This window comes from Echiichthys vipera, assembly GCF_963691815.1.
Source record: "Echiichthys vipera genome assembly, chromosome: 22".
Taxonomy (NCBI): domain Eukaryota; kingdom Metazoa; phylum Chordata; class Actinopteri; order Perciformes; family Trachinidae; genus Echiichthys; species Echiichthys vipera.
This window is the reverse complement of record NC_139847.1, coordinates 7353152-7379428: the sequence shown is the minus strand read 5'-3', so window position 1 is coordinate 7379428 and position 26277 is coordinate 7353152. Positions and strand designations below refer to the sequence as shown.

The 26277-nt window shown below is 41.1% G+C and overlaps 1 protein-coding gene across 1 annotated transcript in view; it reads left to right on the top strand.

Moving 5' to 3' along the window:
- poln (polymerase (DNA directed) nu) overlaps positions 1 to 22334 on the top strand; it is a gene marked incomplete at both ends in the record, with an annotated part of 61595 nt that extends 39261 nt beyond the window's left edge. The window contains 8 exons of the mRNA XM_083936901.1: positions 473 to 584; positions 4157 to 4239; positions 9873 to 10004; positions 18191 to 18301; positions 19286 to 19364; positions 19905 to 19972; positions 21106 to 21167; positions 22242 to 22334. Of these exons, the coding sequence (XP_083793027.1) occupies positions 473 to 584; positions 4157 to 4239; positions 9873 to 10004; positions 18191 to 18301; positions 19286 to 19364; positions 19905 to 19972; positions 21106 to 21167; positions 22242 to 22334 (740 nt within the window). The remainder of the gene's footprint in view (positions 1 to 472; positions 585 to 4156; positions 4240 to 9872; positions 10005 to 18190; positions 18302 to 19285; positions 19365 to 19904; positions 19973 to 21105; positions 21168 to 22241) is intronic.
- Between the last annotated feature and the right edge of the window lie 3943 nt (positions 22335 to 26277).

Sequence of the window (26277 nt, the reverse complement as noted above, 5' to 3'; positions counted from 1 at the left end):
ATTCCTTTTTTATTATGTTTGCACTGTTTTTTGAAACCAACATTTCCAGATAACATTTTTCCTGGTAAATTACCATGAAATATTTTGGTCTTGTATATTTCTATTCTTACATGTAGATGGTTAGAGTCCCTGTACGGACCAAGTATGGAGTGTGGACTGGTAGCTTTAAGAGGTGCCAGTTCACCTCCTGAATGCTGCCAAGGTGCCCTTGATCAAGGCACCACAAAGCCCCCCATGGGCAGACCCCCTTTCTCTGACGTCTCTCCATTTAATGCATGTGAAAAAAAATGTAATTGGAGGACTAATAAAGGTATACTTTATTTCTTTCTTCTTTCTAACTTCCTGGAGAGATGCTTGTAAGTGAATTCTGTCTCCTTTGAAGATTGGGTTATTGGGATTATGGATGTGACATTGGAGTAATGTGTCATTAAGAAGGCGTGTGTGTGTGTGTGTGTGTGTGTGTGTGTGTCAGACTTCTGCCAGGTGGAGCTGCGTCTGCTGGCTCACCTCTCCAGTGACCCTGAGCTGCTCCGCATTTTCATCAACCCTCAGGCAGACGTCTTTACCATGTTGGCCTCTCAGTGGTAGGTCTCTCTCTCACACACACACATACACACACACACACACACACACTCTGGTTCTCCCCTTATCTTCTTGCCAAGGTGAGCGTTGATGCTCCGCAGGGTTTTTATTTATTTCCCGCTCTCTCTCTCTCTCTCTCTCTCTCTCCCAATCTCCGCCGACTGCCGGCTCCTTCACTTCAAACGCTAATAACCTTGTTGCCATGACTACCATGCCAATTGCCTCATTCACTCTTTCTGTTGCACGGTCAGGACACCCCTGGCCTGGTCGCCCTGGTGATTACATTGTAACGCGTTTGAAGTATTTTTGCCGGTGTGTAACCTGTGTGTGTGTCATTCTCCTTCTCTGTTGCTGCCAGTGTGTGTCGGTGTTTGCACACAGGTCTGTCTTGTCTTTATGTTGCAAGTGTGTCTTCCACACTGCCACATTCTCTACAACCTGTGGGAAGTGTGTGTGTGTGTGTGTGTGTGTGTGTGTGTATGTGTGTGTGTGTGTGTGTGTGTGTGTGTGTGTGTGTGTGTGTGTGTGTGTGTGTGTGTGTGTGTGTGTGTGGGTGGGTGTGGGTGTGTGTGTGTGTGTGAGAGAGTTGTATCTTTACTCCTGTCGTCCATCTCTGTCAAGTGTGTAGCAGAGGTGGACTGGTTAAACAGATTACCTGGTCGTACAGGCCGTATTAACAGCTCTTCTGAGGGTTTACATTGTGTCTCTTTCATTATCTCTCTTTCACCTTTAAACAAATTACCCTGCGTCACTGCAGCTCTGCTGGGATCACGTCGACCTGCTCTCTTCTCTTGGACCTTCTCTTTCTCTTTTATATTCTTCTGTTTCCTGTCTCTGTCCTTCCACTAATATTGTTTATTTATTTCCTTTGTTATTCCTATTCCCTCCTCCTTTTCCTCCTTCTCCCCTTGTTTCCTCACCTTTTCTTGACCCATTGCTCTCCCACCAGTGATGCCACTGATTCATGTGTTACTCTGGTTAGAACCGCCTCTAGATCAGAGGGTAACAAAAAAAAGTGAAAACCTTTCTGCCTCGTCCTTGATATTTTGAATATTATTAACTTTTCTTGGAAGCAGACAGAAACTCTGCAGAGAACAACCTGCTATATTTTTTTCTTCTTCTTGTCCAACAACTTAGTAGTAAACTAGTGTCCGTGGAAAACCCTTACACGCCACAGCAACAAGCCACTTTTATGGAAGCCTTGGACAAATGTAGAAGCTTGTTTCAGTTCCATAAACATATACACTACTGTTAACATAAACACATATACACTACCGTAAACATAACCATATACACATATACACTACTGTAAACATAAACATATACACTACCATAAACATATACACATATACACTACTGTAAACATATACACTACCGTGAACATAACCATATACACATATACACTACCGTAAACATAAACATATACACTACCGTAATAATAAACATATACACACATACACTACCGTAAACATATACACTACCGTAATAATAAACATATACACACATACACTACCGTAAACATATACACTACTGTAAACATAAACATATACACTACCGTAAACATACAAATATAAACTTCCGTAAACCAAAAAAATGTGTTTCCTGTCCAAAAGTGACCCTCATTCATTACTGAACCAATGGTGCAATTGGGCTCCAACTATTCATTTAGTCTGCCGTTCTGTGCGGTCTACACAGTGGTTAGATTACAGAGGTTTAAACTATAATTGTGTCAGTCCAGAGTGTGTTATTTTCAGCTGATCATCCAACAGTGCTAACTCTAGACCAACCTTCGATTTCTATTGTGAAGTTTGAGGAAAAGCTTTGTTAAAGCAACACGCCTGTTAATTCCAGCTTGTTAAAGGCATTATGCTGCACTGACACAGGGACCTATTCTTATTTCTATCTGGACACATTTTGAAGTTTGCATTTTCTTTCCTGAATCACTGTTTTTTTCTTCTCCTCTTATTTAACTGTTGCTCAGTTGTCCTTTTCTGCCCTTTCAGCTGTCAGTCTAGTTGAACCATTGTACAGCGTTTTGTTCTGCGTTTACAAACCCTTCATACAAAATGACACATATTTGTAAAAAGAATAATAATAATAATTATACACTTTATTTGTAGAGTACTTTTCATACAAAATGCAGCTCAAAGTGCTTTACATCAAAAGCATAAAAATGAGAAGACAACCTTTAAGAACGAGAAATATGCGCAAATCAATACGTGGCACACAGGAAGAACAGCGCTTATAGCATTGAAAAATATAATAATAAATAAAAGAGAAGAACAAATAATTAAATAATTTAAAATATAGGTACCAAAGTGACGAGCAACCAACAGTAGATCCAGACAAAATTATTGAGCAAATCATACAATAAAACAGTGAAATAGAATTTTTTTAAAAAGCCTTAAAAGCAAAATAATATCTTTAAAATGGTAGGATTAGAAAATCCTAAAAACAGATTAAACAGACTACTCCTCTCAGACCGAATCAAGCTTTTGTGGCAGTGTAGTAGTGCACCTGATGGAAAAAGGCTCCAGTAGTTAAATGCCATTCCAGCAGGGGGCAGTGATGGATATCATCTGGTTAACCACAGCGGAGGGAAATGCTCAGTGTTGAGTCACCCACCGGAGGTTATAGGTCATCCACCGTTTACCTAAACCCGTCATTCGACAGAGAGGCATTGTGAGTGTAATTACCTCATATTTAAGAGTCCTTATTCTGAGGCTACAGGTATCAAGACATCTGACATCATGAAACACTGGCACCGTTTTAATTTCTGTGTGTGTGTGTGTGTGTGTGTGTGTGTGTGTGTGTGTGTGTGTGTGTGTGTGTGTGTGTGTGTGTGTGTGTGTGTGTGTGTGTGTGTGTGTGTGTGTGTGTGTGTGTGTGTGTGTGTGTGTGTGTGTGTGTGTCTCGACGCTGATCAGCAGTGGCAGCTCCCAGTCAGCCCCTCCAGAAATGTCTCTTTTCAATCGTGTCATGCCACCCTGTCTGACCCCCAGTACTACAGGCTGTCTGCAAGTCACATTACATAACTGTCTCTTTCCATCCATCTCTGCCTCCGTCTGTTCTTTTCTCTAGTCCCTCTGTCAACTTGTACTTCACGCCCTTTTAACCTCCATCTCTCACATTGTTTCTCTCTTAATTTTCTTTTTTGTCGTCGTAGTAATTTTCTTTTTCTTTCGTAATTTGTCTTTTTCCTCCTCCTCTCTGTCTCACTTTTTATATGTCCCAAACAAAACTTTTATTGTACATGCGCACTCATCATACCTGCATTTGAACAGTTTTCTGTAATGTTGTGTCGCAGTTCTCTGTGGAAATCAGTCCAGTGTATAAAAATGTTTAAACTTTGTGAACCAAGGACTTAATTTGCATATTTACCTTTAAAAAAAAACACCTTCATTATGATTTTATCAGTTTATTCTCCAATTATTGGGTTCAAATCATATTTTTAAACAAATCTTTTGACTTCTACATCATTTTGTTCACTGAACTGAAAAAATGTTAGGACTTTTTTTCATTTAGTATAAAATCACTCCTTGTCCTTCTCAGTGTGTTTACCTTTGCCTCTCAGGAAGGGTGTGAGTGAGGGTGAGGTGACATCTGAGGACCGGGAACATGCCAAACGCATTGTCTACTCTGTTGTGTACGGGGCAGGTGAGTACACACACACACACACACACACACACACACACACACACACACAAACAGACACACACACACACACACACACTGGCATACTCACAAAGAGCAGTGGATACAGATATTCATCAATCAACTGGACAATTAAACCGTATTGTTTCAAAATGACAAAACAATGGGTTTAATGCCTGTTCGGTGCTTCTTGTGGTCATTCAAACTGATTGTGGTCAAAGTGTCTTGACGAACTGACCTCTCAGCCAACATTTTATCAAAGCACTCCATTTTTAAATGCGCCGTGACATTTGAATCGTCGTATACGCACTTCCAGGTCCTGTAGCTAGCCATCATCGCACCGCAGAGTGCTCCCCCCATCAACAAAACTTGGAGGTTCAGGGCTCAGCAATCTGTCCCTCTGCACGCACTTGCCCTGCCTGCAATTGCAATTATATCGCCGTCTACCCCTCGCTGAACGCGATGCCCAAAAGAAGCATGAAACACGTTTAAGTGTGTTTTTGTCGACTGGTTCAGACTTACAAGTGGTTCATTGTGTGAGGAGGGAACATGTAGACGAGGAGATAATTCAGAGGTAAAACACAAACAGAAAGAAGAGGAGGAGGAGGGAAGAGACTGCAGTATCACAAGGATGTGATTATTTCACGCAAGATTTAGGTTACCTTTACACAAAGATGTCCAGTGATTTCTGCTGGGGCAGCGTTTCTTTCCCGCTGCGGATCACATTCCTGATTCCACATGGCAGATAAGGATGGAGGTAGAGCACGGGTGTCTCATGATGCCCTGCATGTTTTAGGTTTCTGCCCTCTCTAACACATTTGATCCTGAGAAACCTAAAACATGCAGTGTAGTGGCCCTCCAGGAGCAGAGGTGGACACCCCCTGAGGTAGAGGGTACGGGGGGAGGTGAAGATAAAAGTAGAAAAAGAGAGAGAGAGGAAGATTAATGTATAATACACACATGTGGCCCATAAAGAGACTTCTCCTTGTTACTTGTGACCCATTTATAAAACACACACACACACACACACACACACACACACACACACACACACACACACACACACACACACACACACACACACACACACACACCTACACACACACAACCAGTGGTACAAGCCAGTGGACTTGTGGTAGATATCTGGACCAGCTAGGGACATAATCATTGGCAGTAGTTTTAAAATGTTTGATGACAATAGTGTGTTGGTGTGTGTGTCTGTACATGTGCATTTGTGCTTTTATGTGTGTGATGAAGAGAGGTTTTTACGGGCAGTCTCTCTACTCTTCATCAGGTTTTATAGTGGCCAATTTAAATGCATATGTAGAGTTCCAGCCTTTTTCCTTTTTTCCCCACACCAGCTTCTGCTATGGTTTAGTGTGTAAAGCCACTGAGCTGACGAATAATGTGCTAAGTATTCAAAAGCCTGTAGTAGTTAAATAACAGTTTTGACAGAACTGCTGTAAGGTTACAGTATCTATTCAAAACACAATCAAGACGGAGAAAAGAACCATATGGCCACAGGAACTGACACGTGTACTGATGTACTCTTGGGTTCACTCAGGGTTCAAATCCTTGAAAATTCTCGAATTTTAATGCTTGAAAATCTGCTTAAAAGTGCTTGAAATTGTATCCGCATTTCTTTCACAACAAACAGCTATTTAATAGAAATTCGATTTGATTTCTTATCCTTCTGGTGTTATGAAACACAATTTTAGTTGTTTATAACATAATACCATCTATTTGAACATGATTTTTTAAAAAGTGAAATAATTATGTTTCAGTATGTATGTATTTGTAGAAATATGAAGTTTACCAAAGCCCTGAGGTGCTGGAAAACCTTGAAAATGGACCTTGAAAGTGCTTGAATTTGACCTTCTAAAATGTGTACAAACGCTGTTGAATGATCAGTAGATGGGCTGCACTTATGTTTCTGGTATTGATAGCACTACTTATAGTATGCTCACCACCATAAGTAGCCAATATTTAAAACTCAACATGACTTTTATTATAAATATTTAAGCATTGCATAAATGTACCCTTGTGTGTCATAGTTTAATAACTTACTATTAGGGCTGCTACTGACGATGTATATGTTGTTAGGATGTCGTGTTTTGTCCACAACTCAAAGAAACTCAATTTACCGTCATAGAGGCGGCAATAAACCAGAAAATATTCACATATGAGAGTCTGAAATCAGAGAATTTGGACACTTTTTTCCTAAAAATTACTCAAAACGATAAATCAATTGTGAAAATAGTTGGAAAATGAATTGATGAGATGACTAACTGTTGCAGTTCCACTTACTATATATTATTTGTCTCCATGTTCTCTCTATCTAAACACTCATTCTGCTCCGGCGGATTTGTTTGTTTCATGCGTATACGATGACCCAGACAAAAACAGGACATTGACTGTTCTCCCTGAAGTCAACATCATGACAAAACAAGAAAATAAGTTCGATTCGATTAACCAATCAGCAGTGGACATAAGGCACATGGTCCGCAATGAAGGGAACTGGGCCAGTCTGTCAAGTTCTCGAGTTGATGATGTGTTCTGTGGTATTTCAGCTTTAGCAGGAGTCACAGCGCAACAGGGAGAAAACAAACATAAGCACAGTCTCACACACACATACACACACTGATGAATGAGTCAGTGCAGGGAGCTCAATAAACCTCAGAAGCCAATGAGGCAAATGTGTCAAAGCTATTCTTTCGAGACTTGTAGGGGGGAATGGGATGCATGCAGGGACAATTCCTAAAGCAAAAGGTCAGTGCAAAAAATGCAAAGAGAATACGGAGAGTGTAAGGAGATGTAAAGGAGAGCAACAGAGTATGCTGGGAGAGGAAATGTAGGCTAAAGGCAAAATAAAAGAAGAACGGGGGAGGTGGTGGAGCAGGGAGTAATGTAGGGGAAAGGGGAAGAGTGAAGAAGAGCGGGTGGGGCTGAGTGAGAGAAAATGAGGAGAGGAATGGAAGGAGCTCCTGATCAGCGTAGACAGACAGCTCTTCATGGAAGGATGCGTTGCCATGGATACGAAATACTAAAAGGAAGCTTTTTTCCGCAAGACAATAATCAGGCCACGGAGGAGGGGCAGCGCGGCGCTATGGACTCATTCACACACACACACACACGCACGCAGATGTATGTATACAACTGGGTCAACACAGAAGAAGGCCAAGCAATGATGTTGGAGAAGACAAAAGCAGGATGATGGAGGTGAGCGAGAGGTTTAACCTGCGGTGGGAAAATAAATAGGATGAAATAGACTGAAGTCCTTCATTCATTACATCTGGTTAAACAGATTAGTATTTTATCAGCTGAGGACTTCAATGACCTTTCCGGGGAAAAAAAGGTTCATACCATGAACTGTATTGGATCAACCGGGAAATGGTTGGGGCTTAGTTCATAACGCAGAGACGCACAACTAATACGGAGTGAGTGCTCTCCAGCATCCGTAATTCTCCAATGCTCAGTAAGAATAGATAGATAGGATAGTTGACGCCGTCTTCTTGGATTATGTTGATGTCCACTCTCATGCTACATCCACACTACTACAGTTTCGTTTAAAAACACATATCTTTTGCTGCGTTTATGCCTCTAGTCCACACTACTCCGACGTGTCAGAGCCCCTTTGAAATGCTGATGAGCCCGTTTTTAGTTTGAAAGACTGGATGAGAAAGCTGAGACTTTTGTAAACAGTCTTATCTGTTAGATATCAGTTTCATCAGTTTGTCTTGGCTTCCTCCAGCGCACCTGGATGTTTTCAACTTTGTTCTGTTGTTATCTGTTTGTTTGTTTCCTTGTTTGTTGTTTTAACGGTTCTCTCAACATCAGTGAAAATGAGGCCAATGCACTGCGTGATTCCTCAAGATTAAATACCGGTTGAATGAATGAATGAATGGATGTGTTTCATTCTCCGTGGCTTGTGACTCATCACACACAAAAACACGCAATAAGACACGTTGGTTAAAGGGCCTTAAAGCTGAGTTTCCAAAAAAGAAAGCCCATGTTTGTGACGTTCAAATGTTTTATGTTATCATTGTTCTTTATATAAAACAACAAATCTAAATGTATTTCATTCATTCATTCATCTACAACCGCTTGTCCCTGTCGGGGTCACGGGGGGGCTGGAGCCGATCCCAGCTGACATCGGGCGTGAGGCGGGGTACACTCTGGACAGGACGCCAGTCTATCAAAACACTTTAATTCAGTACTCAAGGGTGACAATAATGTCTGTTTTCACTGGATCTTAGGAGTAAAACTTTATTTGATTTATTTCTATCCAGCAAATTAATTGGATTTGTCAACAACAAACTTTACCATAAATAATTGATCAGTATGTTTTCTTGATTGATTAAACACAGTACGCATATGATACTGCAGGAACTACTGTCCTCCCTTTAACCCTCTTACTAGCTCTCAGCTGTGTGTGGCATGACATTAATCATCACACACACACACACACACACACACACACAGTAACCGTGGCACCCATTAGCTCACAGTCTACACTATTCTATCGATCTGTTCCTCACCTTATAGGCCGCTCCTTTACTCCTGCTACAGATACACACACACACACACACACACACACACACACATTGGGCCTCTGTTAGCTTTATCTTCACTTTACACACACACACACACACAAACATATCTTACAATCACCCCCTGGTCCTTTCCCACTTCCCGATTTATATAGTCCTCTTTTGTCTTTCACCCTTTATTTTTCTCATCAATATCTAATTTAGTCTTTTCCAAATCATCTCTATCAACTATGAAAGAACAAAGTGTGTACGACTGTAACAAATCACCAAGGAGAAAATAAATTAAATTAAATGAAAGCTCTGTTCTTTAAAAGAAGTTCCCATGATGTTATATTCCAGCCCTCATTTGTCTTGTTTAACTGTTCCCTCCTTCATTTCTTTTACACTCTGGTCGAGTCTGTCCTCTGTTCAACGTTCCTCTCTTCCCGAGGCCTCTCCTGTCCTCACTCTTTTCACACTCTTCAATCAGTTATGATAAAGTTTAGCATAAAGTGTTGCTTTGCTCCAATTGAGTTTACTGAATGCTCATCCACGTTCATATTAAAGGAATAGTTTTTCCTTTTGGTAAATATGCTAATTCGCTTTACTGCAGAGAGTTCGATGAGAAGATTGATGCCTCTGTGCGGTAAATGTACCAACAGCCATTTAGCTTAGCTTAGCTTAGCTTAGCTTAGCTTAGTTTAGCTCAAAGAATGGACACAAGTTGTCCGGCTCTGTCAAAAAGGTAACAAGGTCAGTCTGCTAGCACCTCTAACTAAAACGTTATATCTCATTCATTTAATCCGTATTAACACTGAAGTGTAAAAACAACAGTCAAACTCTGCAAGACAACAAATAAGTGCTACTACTCAACTATTCCTTTAGCGTACTGCAGATATTACCAACTTTTCAGCTAGCTCCAGTGTCACTTGTCTTCTAAAGGTACTAAAAATAACTAAGGGAGTTATAATTTAATACACAATTCATCATCATCGCTAAAAATCATGCTTAATCATACAATTCATGTTATATCGGCATGGCATTATTGTAACTTCTCTCCTCGATGTAAGCTAAATATGTGAGTTAGTCATATGTTGCTCTCTGCAGGTCGTGAGCGCCTGTCGGGGATCCTCGGGGTGAGCGCTGAGCAGGCGAGCCGATTCCAGGACAGCTTCCTGCAGACCTACAGAGACGTCCAGGTCTTCATCCAGAGGACCATCCAGCAGTGCCATAAACAAGGTCTGTTTAAATCCACATTGTGTCTCCCATATATGAAGTGTCAACTCAAGGATATCTTGAGTCTTATAGCTCCTGACGGGAAAGATATCAGATATGGTTCTGTAGAAAAAGTTTCCCAGAATTCAATAGCAAAATGTTTGTGTGAAGGATTATAGATTGGGGTCAAAGTCAGCGTTAAGATGAGGGAAATTAGGGGTTAATGTTAAAGATTTAATGTAGTCAGCAAAATGTCTTGGTAAGGGCATGCACTTTTGACACACACATACACCCACGCTCTCTGAGGATTTGTGTGTGTTTGGCTGAGGAAGAAGAAGATGTGCTTGCATTGGCAGGAATGAGACAAACTGCCGTGGGTCAATACTTGGTGGGGAGGATGAGGTGGACGGGAGGATGAAGGGGCTGATGTTTCAGACGGGACACTATTTTTATTCAGACTGAACTGCCAGCACAGCACACCTGAGACTTAATAAACACGCTCACACAGAATAGTGTAAAGTCTGCACTCTAACCCTCACTGCACACAGTACATGAGGTCAGTGTGGAGAGTCAGAGGGATGAGGTCACTGCGCAAAAACATCCTCCAACCTTCAACACTGAAGACGACCTCAGCCTCCAATCACATCGTAATCAGAGTGTCTGCGCATCCTTAAAAAGTCTTAAATGCATGTATCTAAAATTAAGGATTAAAATGTCTTAAAAAATAATTCATTAAAAATGTTATGAAAGGCTACTTTCTTACTAGCTACTAATATAAATGGTTACTGTTATGTAAATGCTTGTTAGCTAGTCTGCAACTATGGGTAAGTGCAAATTTATTGAGAGTTGGCTGAACTACGTCCGTTGGCTCACGTCTGTTGCCAACCGAGATGAGGCCAGATGCATTCTGTGCAAAACGACCTTCAAGCTCGGTACCACGTGGGTTAAGACTGTTGAGAGCCCCATGCAGTGCGAAAATCACAAAACCGCTGCCAGGAGCCACAAACAGACCCTAGCCATATCACAGTTTTGCGTCTCTGCCCCAGAGCCAGCTTGGCAGACAACTGTCCGCGCTGCTGCTAGCACTGACCTGAGAGCAGCACTTGATGTGACTGAAATTGGAGGTTATGTGGATTGTAAACACAGTGGTCAAGCACCAGTGTTACAACTCCAATGAGGGGATAGGAGATCTCTTCCATTTGATGTTCCCTGATTCACAAATTTACTTCTGGAACGCACAAGACTGCCTATAGAACCCGTTTTGGACTAGTGCCTTTCATCAGAAGCAAGCTAATCTGCAGCGTCAACAAGCCTTTTCTGTTCAATAAATAGACTAAAAGTAAACTTGAGTGAGTCATATTGAGTGACGCACATGCTATGCTTGGGTTGTAATACAGCGGGAGCCCCCTACCATCACCTATATTTATGTTGTAATGGAATCCCTCAAAATGAATTACTCACCTCGAGTAAAAAAAGGACAAAAGTGAATGATAGTGGATGTGTGAATAAAAAGAGTCAACAGTTTAAGTATACACCAGTTAAACCCCTTCACATTCATCTCTATCTGAAATATGTGAGTAAGACTTATTTTCCGTACTAACAAATGCCAAAGATGCTACTTCTCAGGCCACTTCCACACTTCTACATTTTAGTTCACACCAATTAAAGACTTTTTGGCTCTGTATGAGACAGAATCTCCATATTAACACGCCTGAGCACGCGTATCTTGTGACCTTTCACGTACAACAGGCAGGCATGTCGCGGTGTAAAGAATAGAGCAGATTGTCTAATGTCACTCTGCGGTTAATAATACTGAAAAGACTATTGAAGAAGAACAGCAATGGAAAAAAAAAGAGAGTTTTTTTTGCTTGGACCACGAGTGATGAGTTGGAAATGTTTGCAACAGTGAGAACTCGCCATTGAAACTGGTCGCCATGAGAGAGACTGGCGAGAAAGGTCAAAAAGAATTTGTATCCATTGTGGAGTTGAGACAGGGGTTCATTTTCTCCACAAGTTGTCCAAAATATTAAGAAATTAGAGAAGATTACAAAGCAAGAAATATGTCAGTGTAATTTTATTTTGTATTGTTTGTATCTGATGCCAATAAATCCAATTTAATTGAATTGTAACATGGTGGCAAAGCAAATACGGCAACATATTTTAACGATAACTGAAGCTTGATTCAGCGCCGGAGGAAGCCATGGCAACGGGAGAGGAGCACCCACATAATGATGAATTTACAAAAGGTATGTAATGTAACCAGACCTAGCTAACTGATAAGACTGATAAGAACACCCAGTCAGCAATCAAACATGGGTGTCTACATCATCGTTTCCAAAAGTCTCCGTTTCTGCCCACACTGACTAACACACAACCCTGGAGTTCACAAACTAAAACAGGCTCAGCAGCGCTTTGAAGGTTTTAGCAGCTCAGAAATGCGAGAGTAGTGTGGACGCAAGGCGTAAATGTAGCAAAAGACGGAAAAGATACGTTTTAAAACGGAATAGTGGTAATGTGTATGTACTGTAACCTCCGACTGTTTCTGCACGGAAAACTACTGTAGGTCCTTAGTCATTTTATCTTTTACAACAAGTGTTGGAAAACAACTGATGAATGCACTAGGTCATGGCAGTTGATGTTTTTGGTGTACACCTTCGTCACAAACACTGACCCCGCGCCCGACAGGTGCTCCTTCACCCGCAGCAGCCTATCACCGGTGACACGCCCCGCACATCTCCCGTGTGTCAGTTTCCTAATCGAAGCGGCGTAAACGGACTCATTCTTCCAAAAATGCTGCACACAGATCACAGTGGAAGCGATGTTGCGCCACACAGTCGGCTTTAATTCAGCTCATCACCATGGTGATCCTCCCAGAGAGACGCTGCAGGGATTTATCTTCCCCTCGCTCGTCCCACACTCTCTTTGTCTCTCTGTCCTTCAGTCTGTCTGTCTCACTCTCTCTGTTTCCTTTCTGTCTCTCTAACTGTCTGTCTTCCTTTTACTCTCCCTTGCCAAGTCATACTGTTTTCATATCTCTTGTTGTCTCTCCCTCATTCCACACTAGAAATTTACAGTAGCTGATCGATAAAATAGTCCTCTGTAACCTGGTGGCTGGCAGTAGATGTACAGTTTTAGCTGCACTGTGACTCTGGGAGCAGAGATTAAATATGTGCCTGTGCTCTCCGTCCGCTCTGCACCTCCCTGAGCTTGCTCTTGATTGGTATCTGATACAGCGATATTTTGTTCAGAACCGCTGGATGCTAGCAGGCCGAGCACACACGAGGTGAACAGTGCACGCTCAGCTGCTGTCATATTTGTTGGAAAAGTATTGGAAAGGGCAACAAGAAGGTGAAGTCAGCATCACAATGTGGGTGTTATAGCAGAGAGAGAAGTACAAAAAGAAAAAAGGTCTGTAGATATAATGGAGGAAGAAGACTAATGTAACAACCCAGAAGAAATGGGAGAAAGACGAGGACCTAAACAGGAATATTTTTGATAGTTTTTATTATTTAAACTACAGTAAATACCTTCATAGCAGCCGTGGCCGCCCGTACTCCTCTGAATGCTCCGCACTCACTGTCCTTGATATTTAAATGTAATAAAGCCACCACACTGGGTAAGCCTGTCCCGCTGTTCTTTATATCATGCACATTTCATCAAAGCTCTCGGGATGAATGCTGTACCTTCACTTGTAAAGACAGCCTGAGATAATAAGAGACGAGGAGAGGAGGAGGATTTGTTTGTTTATTTATTTTTAAAGAACAAGGGGAACCACAATGATGAAAAACCCGACGGAGAGACATCTGAAAGCCACGGCAGACACAGGGAAGCCTAGATCTGGATCGGCACAGATATGCAAACACCGTGCTGTGTGTGAACGCTCACACTTCAACGCACGCTGGCTCCGATGCACATGACGGATCGTTCATGCACATACACATGCTAGAGATGCCGACTGCAGACTTACTTGCTTACAGTGAAGCTGAAAAAGGCTTGTCATGAATATAGAAATAAATAAAAAATTGCAGGATTTGCAGTTTAGCTGTTCAGCCTCTTATGCTCTGTCATGGATGATGGTTCGCACAAATGCTGCAGTTCTAACAACACACACACATTTATGGTGAGGAAGTCATCTCCTATTCTCTGAAATCTTACTGTACCAACATTTTGAATTAAGGGCACATGTATTTGCCATAATCACTGCTAATTATTCATAATGAGTGCTGAGATTTACTAAAAATGAAAACCTTCTTACATGCTAGGTGATATTGCCAAAATAAAATACCAACAAAAATGTCAACATATATATTACAACATTGCTCATGTATACAAAACTATACGGAAAATAACCAAATTGATGATTGATTGAATGTAATGAACTGTGCTCCACTGTCATGCTCAAAGGCCTTAAAGCCCCTTGGTCTAAAATCGTAGTAGTATGTCATTTTCTATATTTGTGGCTATAATCACTATATTTATAAGAACAATGTGTCAAAGGACTTATAGAAATGAATTTAAAGAGAATGACCACATGAATATGCATTTACCTTAAGCATTTCAGAGCTTTATAGTGAGTTTCAGCTCATTGTTGAGCTCTCCAACCTGCAGCTTTATTGTTCTGGTTCACTCTCGCTGCTCTCCTTCACTTGCAAAAAGCCCCTGTACACTACCTGCTCAGACAGACACAGTTAGGGATTTGCGGGTGAATGTTAAGGGGACATTAAGTAGCTGCAGAGACAGATATTTCACTCTCGTTAGAAGGGAGTGAATAGTGGTCGCCATTTCACCATATCCTCAAAACTGATGATGTGTCAAACGTCAATGTTTACAACTTGTTACCACTAACCCAAGAGGCCAGAAAAGTCAGTTATAGCAGCTTTAAAGTTGTAATCCGTAATATTTTCATCAAGTTAATTGTCTGTTAAGTTTCTATCTATCAAAGAGTGAGTTAAAACAACGGTGATTGATCATATGACCCACTAATAAAATGGTGTACCTGTATTTGCTGCTTTGCTGAGAAAATCAAATGCGGCATAAATTATGTTATTGAATTGTTTCCCCGTCCCACTTTCGAGTGCTGGTGCCCATCAAATTTACCTCTTTTTCAGCACAAACAGTCTGAACTTGAAAAGCTAAGGCCTTCACACTAATGTGGCACTGACTTAACAAGCAGCCTGCTGGGTGTAAAAAACACACACATTCCAGTGCGACTCACATACCTGTCATTGGGCCCCAGACAAAGGTCACATTCCTGGTGAAAAGGTCACACGCGTGTGTCATGGGTCAATTCACAGTGACTAGAAGGTTTTTGTGTTTGTTACTGTCTGTTGTGCGCTCATTTCCTACGTGTTTATGCTTGTGTGTGCGTGATTGTATATGTATGTGTGTGTGTCTGTGTTCTGGGAAAAGGGTCATTCAGGTTTCATGCCCTGGTTGGCTTTCCTCATAGTAAGGGATACTAGAGGGATTTAGCTGTAAAGCCTGCTCCATTGTCCAGCTGGTGGAATGTACTGGTCCGCTGTGTGCGAGTGAGTGAGTGTGTGTGTTGCATACCTGCGTTTGATAATGTATGTGTTTGTGTATAATGTGCATATCACGTCACTGCACATTCTTGTGTTGCCTTCCAATGTGTGTTTGTGTGACTGTACTGGGAATGTGAGGGTGTTTTTCTTTGCTTTTGTATGTGAGTCATGTGGATACCAGTGCATGTGTGTGTGTATGTTTGTTGCACCCTTGTGTGTGGGTGTGTGTGTGTGTGTGTGAGTGTTTGTGTCGTTGTAAACCTGCTGTTACCGTAATCACCTATTATGCTGCATCAACAAATGACTTTTCATGTAACGGTTCTCTTCAAATTGTACTCAGTAGCTTTTGTTCCGCTCAGCGTGTCGTTACGAATGATTCCCTTGACTGGAAGGAGGGAGACGGTTCAGAGGACGCAGGCTGATGCTGCACACACAGTCATGGGACGAAACATGATTCAGTCTTGAGACAGCTTTCCTGCTGATCTTAAAGTTGTTTCGGTCCTGAATGTTTTTTGACCTGGCTGATCACCCTCCTTTTGTATGCTTTAAAACTCCACTGATTTTACACATCTGTCCGCAGGGGCTGGTTTCACAAAGATAGACTTTAGGACTTTAGCTTAAAGGAGATCCAACTGCTACTCAGACTTAAGCTAGACGTTTAAATTCACCTGAATAAAGCCCTATTTGGAGAGGACTAGTTTAATGAGGGGACGTAGGGTAAGTTTTAGTCCTGTTCGAATGCACCATGTCAGAAATGATTCTGGAGAATTTCAGTAAAAATCACAGCGATTCTTCACCTTCTGGAAAACGGTCTGGAAAAGTACCTCAGGTAAAACTAGTCCCATCCTCTGTAAAAAGAAAAATGTCTGTCATATCCCGTCAATACGTAGTTTCCACATATTTTTGTGCATGAGAAAAAACACTCTTATCACCTTTTTTAGATAATCAGTTCTGTCCTTTAGTTTCCTGTTTACTCAATTTTGTGGTATCAGGAAGCTACGTAGGACAGGGTGGTTAAATTTTTTGGTTTAAAATAATCTTAAATGTCTAGACCAAGGGGTGGGTGATTCCGGTCCTGGAGCGCCACTGTCCTGCATGTTTTAGGTTTCTCTCTGCTCCAACACACCTGATTCTAATGATCTGCTTGTTATCAAGCAGCTGATGCTCGTCACAGTTTGATTATTGTTGCCTAACTCTGGTCTAGACTTGCATAGTCGCAAAATTACTTTAAGACTGGGTTGACACTAATCACCAGTCTAAGATTTCTTGGTGAAACAGGTCCTGGGGCAAGTATCAAAAGAATGTCTAATAAAATAAGTATACCTGTTAATTGTCTTGTGACACCTCAGTTTTCTTACGTTATCGTGATATTTAATGTCAACTTCTGTATGGTACTAAAGAAATTCCTTCTATGTACAGTATAGTAGGGTTGCACGATAATATCTGCAAGCTATTGGTATCGGCTGATGTACATGTAGATTTTAAATTGAAGTACCGGATATCGGAAAACATGACGATAAAAAAAAAAAAAAGATAAATAAATAGAGTGCTGCTTCCTTGATTAAGTCAGAATAAATGCCCAGCGGCGTGAGGATTACGTGCGCAGCGTGACACGTTTTAAGAAGGATTCATCGTTTTGTTCATAAGCAACTATCATAAATAATATGGGATATTTTACATAATGTACATTTAAGTATTTTTTTTGTTTATTTTGGCCAAGGAATGAATATTACACAATTTTAAGCCAACATGATAAGAGTTTGCATATTAATGTGTTAATTCCACTACAGAAGGGACTTGATAATCCCTGCAATTTTAAAAAAAGAGTATATTTATATATATTGGTATCAATGTTGGTTATCTGCCAAATTAGTCGTAAATTATTGGCAATTTGGATATCTGCAAAAAATCAAATATCATGCATCCTGAATGTATAACATTAACTCTGATTTCAACAAGATGCGACATCTAAATGGGGTTACTTTTATGTATTTATAATGCAATGCAATATAATGCAAATAAATGTATTTGCAAACAAAAGGTTTCTCTTGACGGGAGAGGGAGTTGGGAATTCAAATACATTTAATTACTTAATTAATCATAAAGTTATTTAAGTTGCAATAAAGAAAAGTCGATACTTTTGCTCTCAAACCTTTTGTGTTATACTGCATGATAAAAAACTAAATTTACCCCAAACATTTACACAAGTAAATATAATTTCAGTTTAACTGTTTCATCGTCCAGTGTGGGGGGAGAGGGAGGTAGGTAACTAAAGTTAATTTGATTCTTTAATTCGTAGTCGTAAAAGTATAAAAGGTGACAGAATCAAATTCGTTATATGCATTGAATGTCATGAATGTCTTTTGTCCATCTGGTAGCAGACGTGTGGATTGCTCTCATGTATTTTGAGATCACCAGAATGTGTTGTTAAGCAGAACTGCGTTATGTTACTACATTATTTAATTTTACAGTGTGCTCAATACCTCAGAGCAAACTGGTGATTTCTGGTGGCAGTGAATCTTGAGTGAGTAGAATAGCTGTGATGTGAACGGGCATAAATATTTATTCAAGCTTGGTTGTGGAAGAGGACGAGCCCTCGAGGACACATTTGCTGGAATTTGACTGCAGGCATGTTCTCACCATGACTATTAATTATGATATAATTTGCATTTCTGGGGTTTTTTTTAGGTTATGTGCTCTCCATCATGGGTCGTCGACGCACCCTCCCTAACATCAACGCCCCTGACTGGAGCATCCGCATGCAGGCTGAGAGGCAGGCTGTCAACTTTGTGGTCCAAGGTAGGATGACTGACAGGTCCGTGCGGTCGTGTCAGCTTGTCTGCTGGTTTGTAACTTTATTGTTTTTTATTCTTATGACCAGGATAGGGTTCCTACACAGTATGGAAAAGTATGGGATTTAATTTTAGTAATTTCCCAGGTTTGGAAAAATGTTTGCGTTCTTTCCAGACTATTATCTAACTTTCTAAAATTAAATATATTAATATATACAGATTAAAACAAGCGTACTAACGCGACATAGTCTACCTGTAGATGAAACTAATCAAGCTGGCTGTAGAATGGTGTCCGGTAACCATGGTTACCATTCACTGTGCGACTGCGATTCTCACTAACTTTGTGTTACTGCTTTGTTTTCTGTGTAGAGACTCTTCTCATGCTGCTGCAGAGGTTTGGTGTTATTTTGAGCAGCATTAGTGGTTAAAAAAGACGTTTGAATGACTTCACCGCACTGCCCCGAGCTAATCGGTTCATTCACACAAAAAAACTGTCACAATGGCTGATTTGATCCATATACGTGCCCTAAAAGACCACAGGATGGTTTTGCGCCGGAATAACACTTAAGTTAAGTTATTAATTGCACTCTTTAGCTTGAATAAAATGCTTTGCGTTGAACATATCTTGGTTTGGAGTTCATTCATTTATATGAACTATAATTTGTAGGTTAGAATGTCTTGTAATTACTTGGCAACATAATGACACACATCGTCAGAATTTAACATTTTTGTTTAAAGTTGGCTTTTAAAAGCATTTATTTACATAATAAGCATCTAACAATTGATATTCAGATGTTTAATATTGACTGAAAAATCCTCTGAGAAGTCTGGAAAAGTCTGGAAATTTGAAATGGTAAATGTGTAGGAACCCTGCCAGTAGGTTGCAGTTGTTAGACATGAAATACAATCACAGTAACTCTAATTTAATATCTTACTTTACATCTCATTTAATCACAACTCAGCTTCCCTAGTTTTGTTTATGTGTGTTCAGGTTCTGCTGCTGATCTCTGTAAGATGGCCATGATCCGAATCTTCAACCTGGTCTCCTCCTCCAGCTCACTCTCGGCCAGGTACGAACACTTAACATGGCGCTACTGACCGAAGATGCTCTCATGTCGAGCTCCAATTTACTCCGGGGTCATCCCTAACAGCGCCTTCGCTCTTTCCTTTCATACAGACGAATAAACAAAAGTAAACACTGGCTCTTCACACCATTGTCCCTTCTGAATCAACACAGGCTACACACAGCAGAGCGCTTGATTAATGAAGGGGAACTGACTCAGTCTTATCACACCACAACACATAAACAACATTCACTGTTTCACCAGCCAACTTCATTTGCAGAGTTGAGGAGTTTTATCAAATAACTCCTGCTGTTCACACGCTAAACATTGTGCTAGAGTAAACACACTTGAAGCCAAAATATACCAGAATTAAATTGGGTTCATTGGGTGAGCAGCATACAAAGTATAAAAGAGGACTTGGTTGAAGCCCTCATGGTGGCGTGTCGATAACGATCAGCTGAGTGGCATGTTATTAGTGGTAGTTGTAATAACAGTCGAGCAGCAGATGGTGGGTTAATGTATTTCTGAATGTGTTTGCAACTGTAGGCTGATAGCGCAGCTCCACGATGAGCTCCTGTACGAAGTGGAGGACTCCCAGGTGGAACAGTTTGCAGGTGAATTTACAACTTATCGAATATTTCACTCATATCAAAGACGTCCTGTGCCTCCTGTAACCAGGTCGTTTTATAATGAAGAATTCTATATATAGTATTACAAACCAGGGATGGGCACTTTAATCTCACGTGAGAATAGCGTCCGATATCAGTTTTCAATGATGCTGCGAAGTAGAGTGATCTTGAATGTTGTTGTCTTCATGTTAAACAACCACCAGTGATTAAATGTTGGTCAGAGTTAATGTATAAAGATGTATTCATGTTACGTTTAGTTAGCGATACGTCATATGGTTCTAAAAAAATAGCTGCAACTTAACGTGGTGTTCACTTGATAACTTACCAAGGTGAGTCGACAACGCGAACAGTTACTGTAGCTAACGTAATGTTGCGCATTCAATTAATTTTATGAGCGTGTGGAGGGAAAACTATGTAACCAGTGTTCCCGCGGATCCGTAAAAAGTCTTAAAGGGCAGTGAATTGATTCATCTAAAAATAAGGCCCTAATTGTTATGTGTCAAGAATGTGAACATATGGGGATTGGGTAATTAGTCTCAAATTTTAAGGTAATTGGTAACATTTCGTTTAATAAATGCTTCTCACCAATTGTGAAATTGGTCTTAAATTTAATTCCAGGTGGCATTAAAAACTCTTTTAAAGTCTTGGATTTTAACTTGCCTTTAGCTGTAGGAACCCTGATAGCGTTACCATATACTTCCCTCCAAAGTCCCACCATCTTCCCCCTGCCAGACCTCTGACGCTCCCTCCTCCCCGACATGTGCAGTGAGAGAGAAATGCTGCGTTCAAGTGCCATGGGAAGTCCAAAGTTTCAGACCTTCAACTAGGCAAAGTGCACACTCTTCATGGCACTTGAATGCAGCATGAGCAGCGCAAGTGGAATCAAGCGACGGATGACCGGCAGGAAGCATCATTTTATTTGGACCAAATAAAATGATTAGTCGGACTTATATCAGAAATATATGAGGTTGAATATTGATGATTTTTAACATCTGGTGGATTTCTTTTACATTTTAGTGCCATACGCTTATTAGGAGCATTTAAAGATTACCAAAGAAAAGTGTTGAATTGAAGAATTGTTTTAATACCTGTGTGTCGACATGTTGTTTTGTGTGCAGGTCTGGTGAGGAGCAGCATGGAGGCCCTGCAGCACATAGACCATCTAGGAGTCCATCTTAAGGTGGGCCCATGCAACCTGAACTTAAAATCATTTAGTGGTGTAATGATAGTGTCAGTTTGCCTTTTTAGCCTTTCTTCAATCGTGGATGCAACAATTTCTTAGTTGCCATGGGACACCCAGAATATATCCAATACGAACACAATTTAAAGTCTTTGATTTTACTTGTTAGTGTTGTGCGAGTGGTGATGACTCTTGAGTGGGCTGCTCAGACAGTACTCAGAAAATCCTCCTGACTGAAACAAACATTTACTCAGTCGACTACAGACTGTTGAAAGACAGACAACAAGCCAAGGGGCAATACATATTTGAAAGTATTTTCTTTAAGATTTTTCAAATGAAAGCTTTTATTAGCATTTGTAGTTTGAATCACGTCAGTTTTGTGGCTTCTCTTCTGTCAGATGAGAAATAAATCAAATAAATATAAAATAAATCTCTATAAAAACGGAACAACGGGACAAAATTTGGGGAGTGGAAGTGGTCTGGTTTCCGTTTTGTCGTGCGAGTAGTACTCACCAATCACGTTTGATCCGACTTTGATTGCATGCAGGTAACAAGGTCCACAAGGAAAGTAAAGGCGGTACGTATTGGCCGAAATGCAATCTTAAAACCAATCAGCTATTATTTGATGGAGATTTAGCTTTTCGTTTGCTTTCAGTTATTATTTCTCTGCCTTCATAAGCAGATATCTGTCTGTAGAGACGGCATCTCTCAACTCTAACTCCATTCTTGCGTCTCTTCTTGCCAATCAGACTGTAAACAATGACCGCCGCCCAGGACACAACGTCATGGCCAAGATATCTGCTGACTACACTGTAAAGACTTAAATATCAGCCGTTGCCCCCAGAGGCTAAATCGTTGTAGGACAGATAGCCGATTGGTTGAGATGATGAGTAAAAATCAGTGTTGGTCACTGTGAACAACATCTACATAAGTGTGCTGGCACGCTGACACCTTTCCCTTTTCTTGTGTGTGTGTGTGTGTGTGTGTGTGTGTGTGTGTGTGTGCGTGTGCGTGTGCGTGTGTCTGTGTGTGCGTGTGTGTGTGTCTGCGTGTGCATGTGTGTGTGTTTTCCAGGTTCCACTGAAGGTGGTGGTCTCCAGTGGCAAGTCTTGGGGATCCATGTCTGAGCTTAACGTCCCTCCAGTGTCTCCCCCTCCTTCTCTTTGAATCCTCCCCTCCTCCCTCTGTTCTTTTTACTCTGCCCTCTTCTACCACCACGTCTCTGTATTTAATATATCATTTTCTTGCTCTTCCCCCTCTCACTCTTGGTATGTTCTCATCTTTTTCATAGTCTCTCTGTTTCACTCAGCCTGTCTCTCCCGCTCACTCCGCTTGTCCTGCATCCACATTGCCATGGAAACCAGGCAGCTGCAGCTCCCAGTTCTCGCTTTCACTCCATCCGTATCCGGGGGCAACGGCAGGAGCCACAGACTGAATCGCTTTCCTCCTTCCTGCAAAAAAAAAAAAAAAAGATTCCTCGTCGTCGTCCTCCTCCGTTTTCACACTCTCTTGTTTAAAACCAACGTTGTTTTCTTTGCCTTGTTGCCAAGGTGAATCTCCACATTTGAGAGAGTGCTCGATATTTTCTGGTTTATTAAATTGGTTGTTAGTTGTAGCGCTGTGGTTGAGCTGTTGTATACCTCCAAATATGGTGCACTGTGTTCTAAAGAAATCTTCCTTGTATTTATTGTTTTAATGCTTTCTTTTGTGCTAAATAAATCTTACTTTCATGCTCAAAAACATCTGTGACAGGAGGTTTCCCACTTGATCAGCCCGGTTTCATCTTCTCATGCAGGTTTTTTTCTTTGAACACGATTAATCGATTAGTTGTTTGGTCATAACATGTCAGAAAATGGTTAAAAATGTCAATCAGTATTACCCGAATCCCAAAATGACGTCCGCAGATGTCTTGTTTTGTCCACAACTCAAAGATATCCTGTTTACTGTCATAGAGGAGGAAAAAAAAAACACAAAATATTCACAGTTAAGAAGCTGTAATCAGACAGTTTTTTACAGTTTACTACGAAACAATACAACCTTGAATTTCCCTGACAATATTCCTGTCATCCTTGATTGTCGACGAATGGTTCAAGAGAGAAAATCAAGGGGGAGCAGAGCAATTTAGAGTTCAGAAGAAGTCATTGTTGATTTCATCTTTATTTAATCAGGCCATCTCGCAGCAGGTATTCATGGTATTTGAATGTGGTAGAGTCTTGATATTTTCAGGGACGCTTCCTTTAATAACGGTTCACCTTTTTGTTGGTTTGCATTCTGCTGATTCAAAGCAGATGATCTCATTTTCTCTCAGCTGTGTGCATCCAGCGCGCCACTCTCCCCGGCTCATCTTTTCTCTCCGCTCGCTTGGCTCTAGCCCACTCTCCCCTTTGTCTTGTCCCTGCCTCTTTCACACACTCACACATTCCACAAATGCTCGTACACAAGCATACACACACTTAAGAAACACACACTCAAGAAACACACACTCATGAATGGACATGCACACAGTCACCAGCTTCCAGGCACACTGACCGAGTTTTCTTGTCTTTGGCAGCCACAGCCAGACTCTTTTAGGCCCCTTTTATACTGTCCACCAGTTAAGACTCTTAAAGCTTACAAAACCTGTCTTGTGTGACATTTTTAACAAAGCTTAACCTCCATTACCTATTTGAAATGTCACCTGATGTTGGCGGCTAATTCTAGGAGTTATCACTTTTTCAGTGTAATACCCATCATATTCATCGACGGTACTGTCTCGTCTTGTTCCTTTCCTCAAGTTTTTCTTTTGTCTTTCAGCGGAGCGGCCCTTCACGTTGCCTGTTGAACCCGCTGACAGGAGTGTTGCTCTCCCATGTGCTGACGGTGAGAGACGCCTTTCTTACCAGGTCAGTACGAGCAGTTCAATGCCAGAGCAATGGACAGTGTTATGGAAATCTGCCCCACTCTATTCTCTCATTGTTCTGCGGTTTAAGGGTGCACAGCCTCCCCCACTTCTGAGAGGGGCGAGCGTGAGACTGGTATGTGCAAAATCTAGAGGGCAATCTGCACTTTTGGAGTAGGGGTGTTCAGAGTAGGTACGGAGGTAAAACAAACGAATACATTTAAAATAAACACTTTAATTGTGTTGTATGTACTGGATACTAGCACTCCACTTTTGCTCCACCTTAAGTTGGAACATTTTTGTTTATTCCCGAAGTTAAAATGTTCATATGAGTGACAGAATAATCACATGATGCCTCGTTAGGTCTGGGCCCAAATCTATCCTAATAAAGGCAATTTCATCTCCATAAGTGTGTATGTCACGATAAAGCATGTTTGATTTCAAAACATGAATAAGCCGTATGATATAACCACATGGTAACGCCTGCTTTTTGTGTAACCTCAGCCTAAATTAAATACTTACAAATTTGGTCTAATTTTATTAATACAGGGTTCGTACGGGTGCTTGAAATCCTTGAAAATGCTTGAATTTTACTTTGCTTACCTCGGAAAAGGTGTACGAACACTGTTGATAACTAAAATGCAAAATGAACATAACGTGCGGGTAAAGCGTCAACCAAATGACATAGATATCGTCGCAACACAGTCTCTGGTTTCCAACAAAAGAAACCACAGACATTTTTATGATAAATATATCGCCCAGCGCTATGCCTGGTGTCCTCTACGCTGCACATAACCCTGTGGCTTATATCACTTTAAATCTAATGTTTACCTCAAATGTTGCTGTATCTTTCCCCTTATCTGCTCTGCTCTCTTGGCAAGTACTGTATGAAAAAACCCAAATAATTTTACTGTTGCAACATATAAAAGCTTAATGCATCATCATTTTTAATTGATACAATATATGTACATCCATGATTCAATTGTTGTCATAATGCAGGAAACCCCATCTTTACATCTATACAGTATTCCAGTTGTCAGTATAAAAGAAAGGGTTAATAAACACAATGATAATAAATCGTAATTCTGGTGTGGTCATACAGCAGGCTTCCAAAGGAATGGCAGAAAGGGAACTGAAAGTTAACAGACCCCCCCATAAAGAAACAGGTTTGTCAGTGCAGTCTTACTGAGGTCGGGCAGACCGGCTGAACCGACTGACTCGCCTCCTCATCACTGAATCTGCTGAACCGCCGCACAATGTGCTTGACCGTATTACTGTACATCAGAACCTTGCCCCACACCTGTCTATAATTTTGACCCTCTTCCTGTAACCTCTCTAGCCCAATGGGCCCCTGACACTATTTTCTCACCGCTCTACTTTACACGCCTCAGGGCCTCTTTTCTCAAATTCCTCACGGTAGCCAAAGCACCCCTCTGCTAACCCCCGGGTTCACAAAGTTCCCTCCCTACAATTCAGCTCCCTTCCCCCCCTAAATCCATCCATCTCATCTCATCTATCAATCTATCAATCCCTCCTTCCATTCCTCTGTCGTGGCCGGCCGGTTGACCTGCCTGCCTCCCCACAGTGTGGCTGCATATCAATCCCCCGCTGTGCTTTGTGAGGGTCGGTTTCCTGGCAACAGACAACAGCCTTGACAAGGCTCCAGGGCACGCACACACACACAAGCACACACACACACACACACACACACACACACACACACACACACACACACACACACACACAGCTCCAGATCCACTGATATTCGTGGCCATGGCTGGTGTGTGCCATAAGCTGAGAGCTGTTTGCTGCTGTTGTTGCCTTCTCTGGTGACTTTGAGAGTTCAAGCAGACAGGCGGGACCAGGAAGGCTGCGTCTGAAGCCATCATTGTGAGACAGAGACTCCCTTAGTCAGTACAGGATTGTTGTTATGAGGTAATACAGATGAAGACACCTGCACCACTGAAGAATCTCTCTTATTAGTGCCGTAAATATATTTAAAATATATATTTTAAATATTTTAAATCCACAGTTTCTGTTACAAAAGGAGTAAAAATGACCCCCAGATGCTATTTACAGTAAAATATACTTTACAACTTTACAGTAACTGACTTGCAGATTCAAGAAAAAAAGGACTTTGAATCTCACTTGTGAGAAAAAGTCAACAGGATTGAGAGTTGTGATTCTGGCAGCTGCAGCTTTGTTTTGGAATTGATTATTTTTCCATTTGCA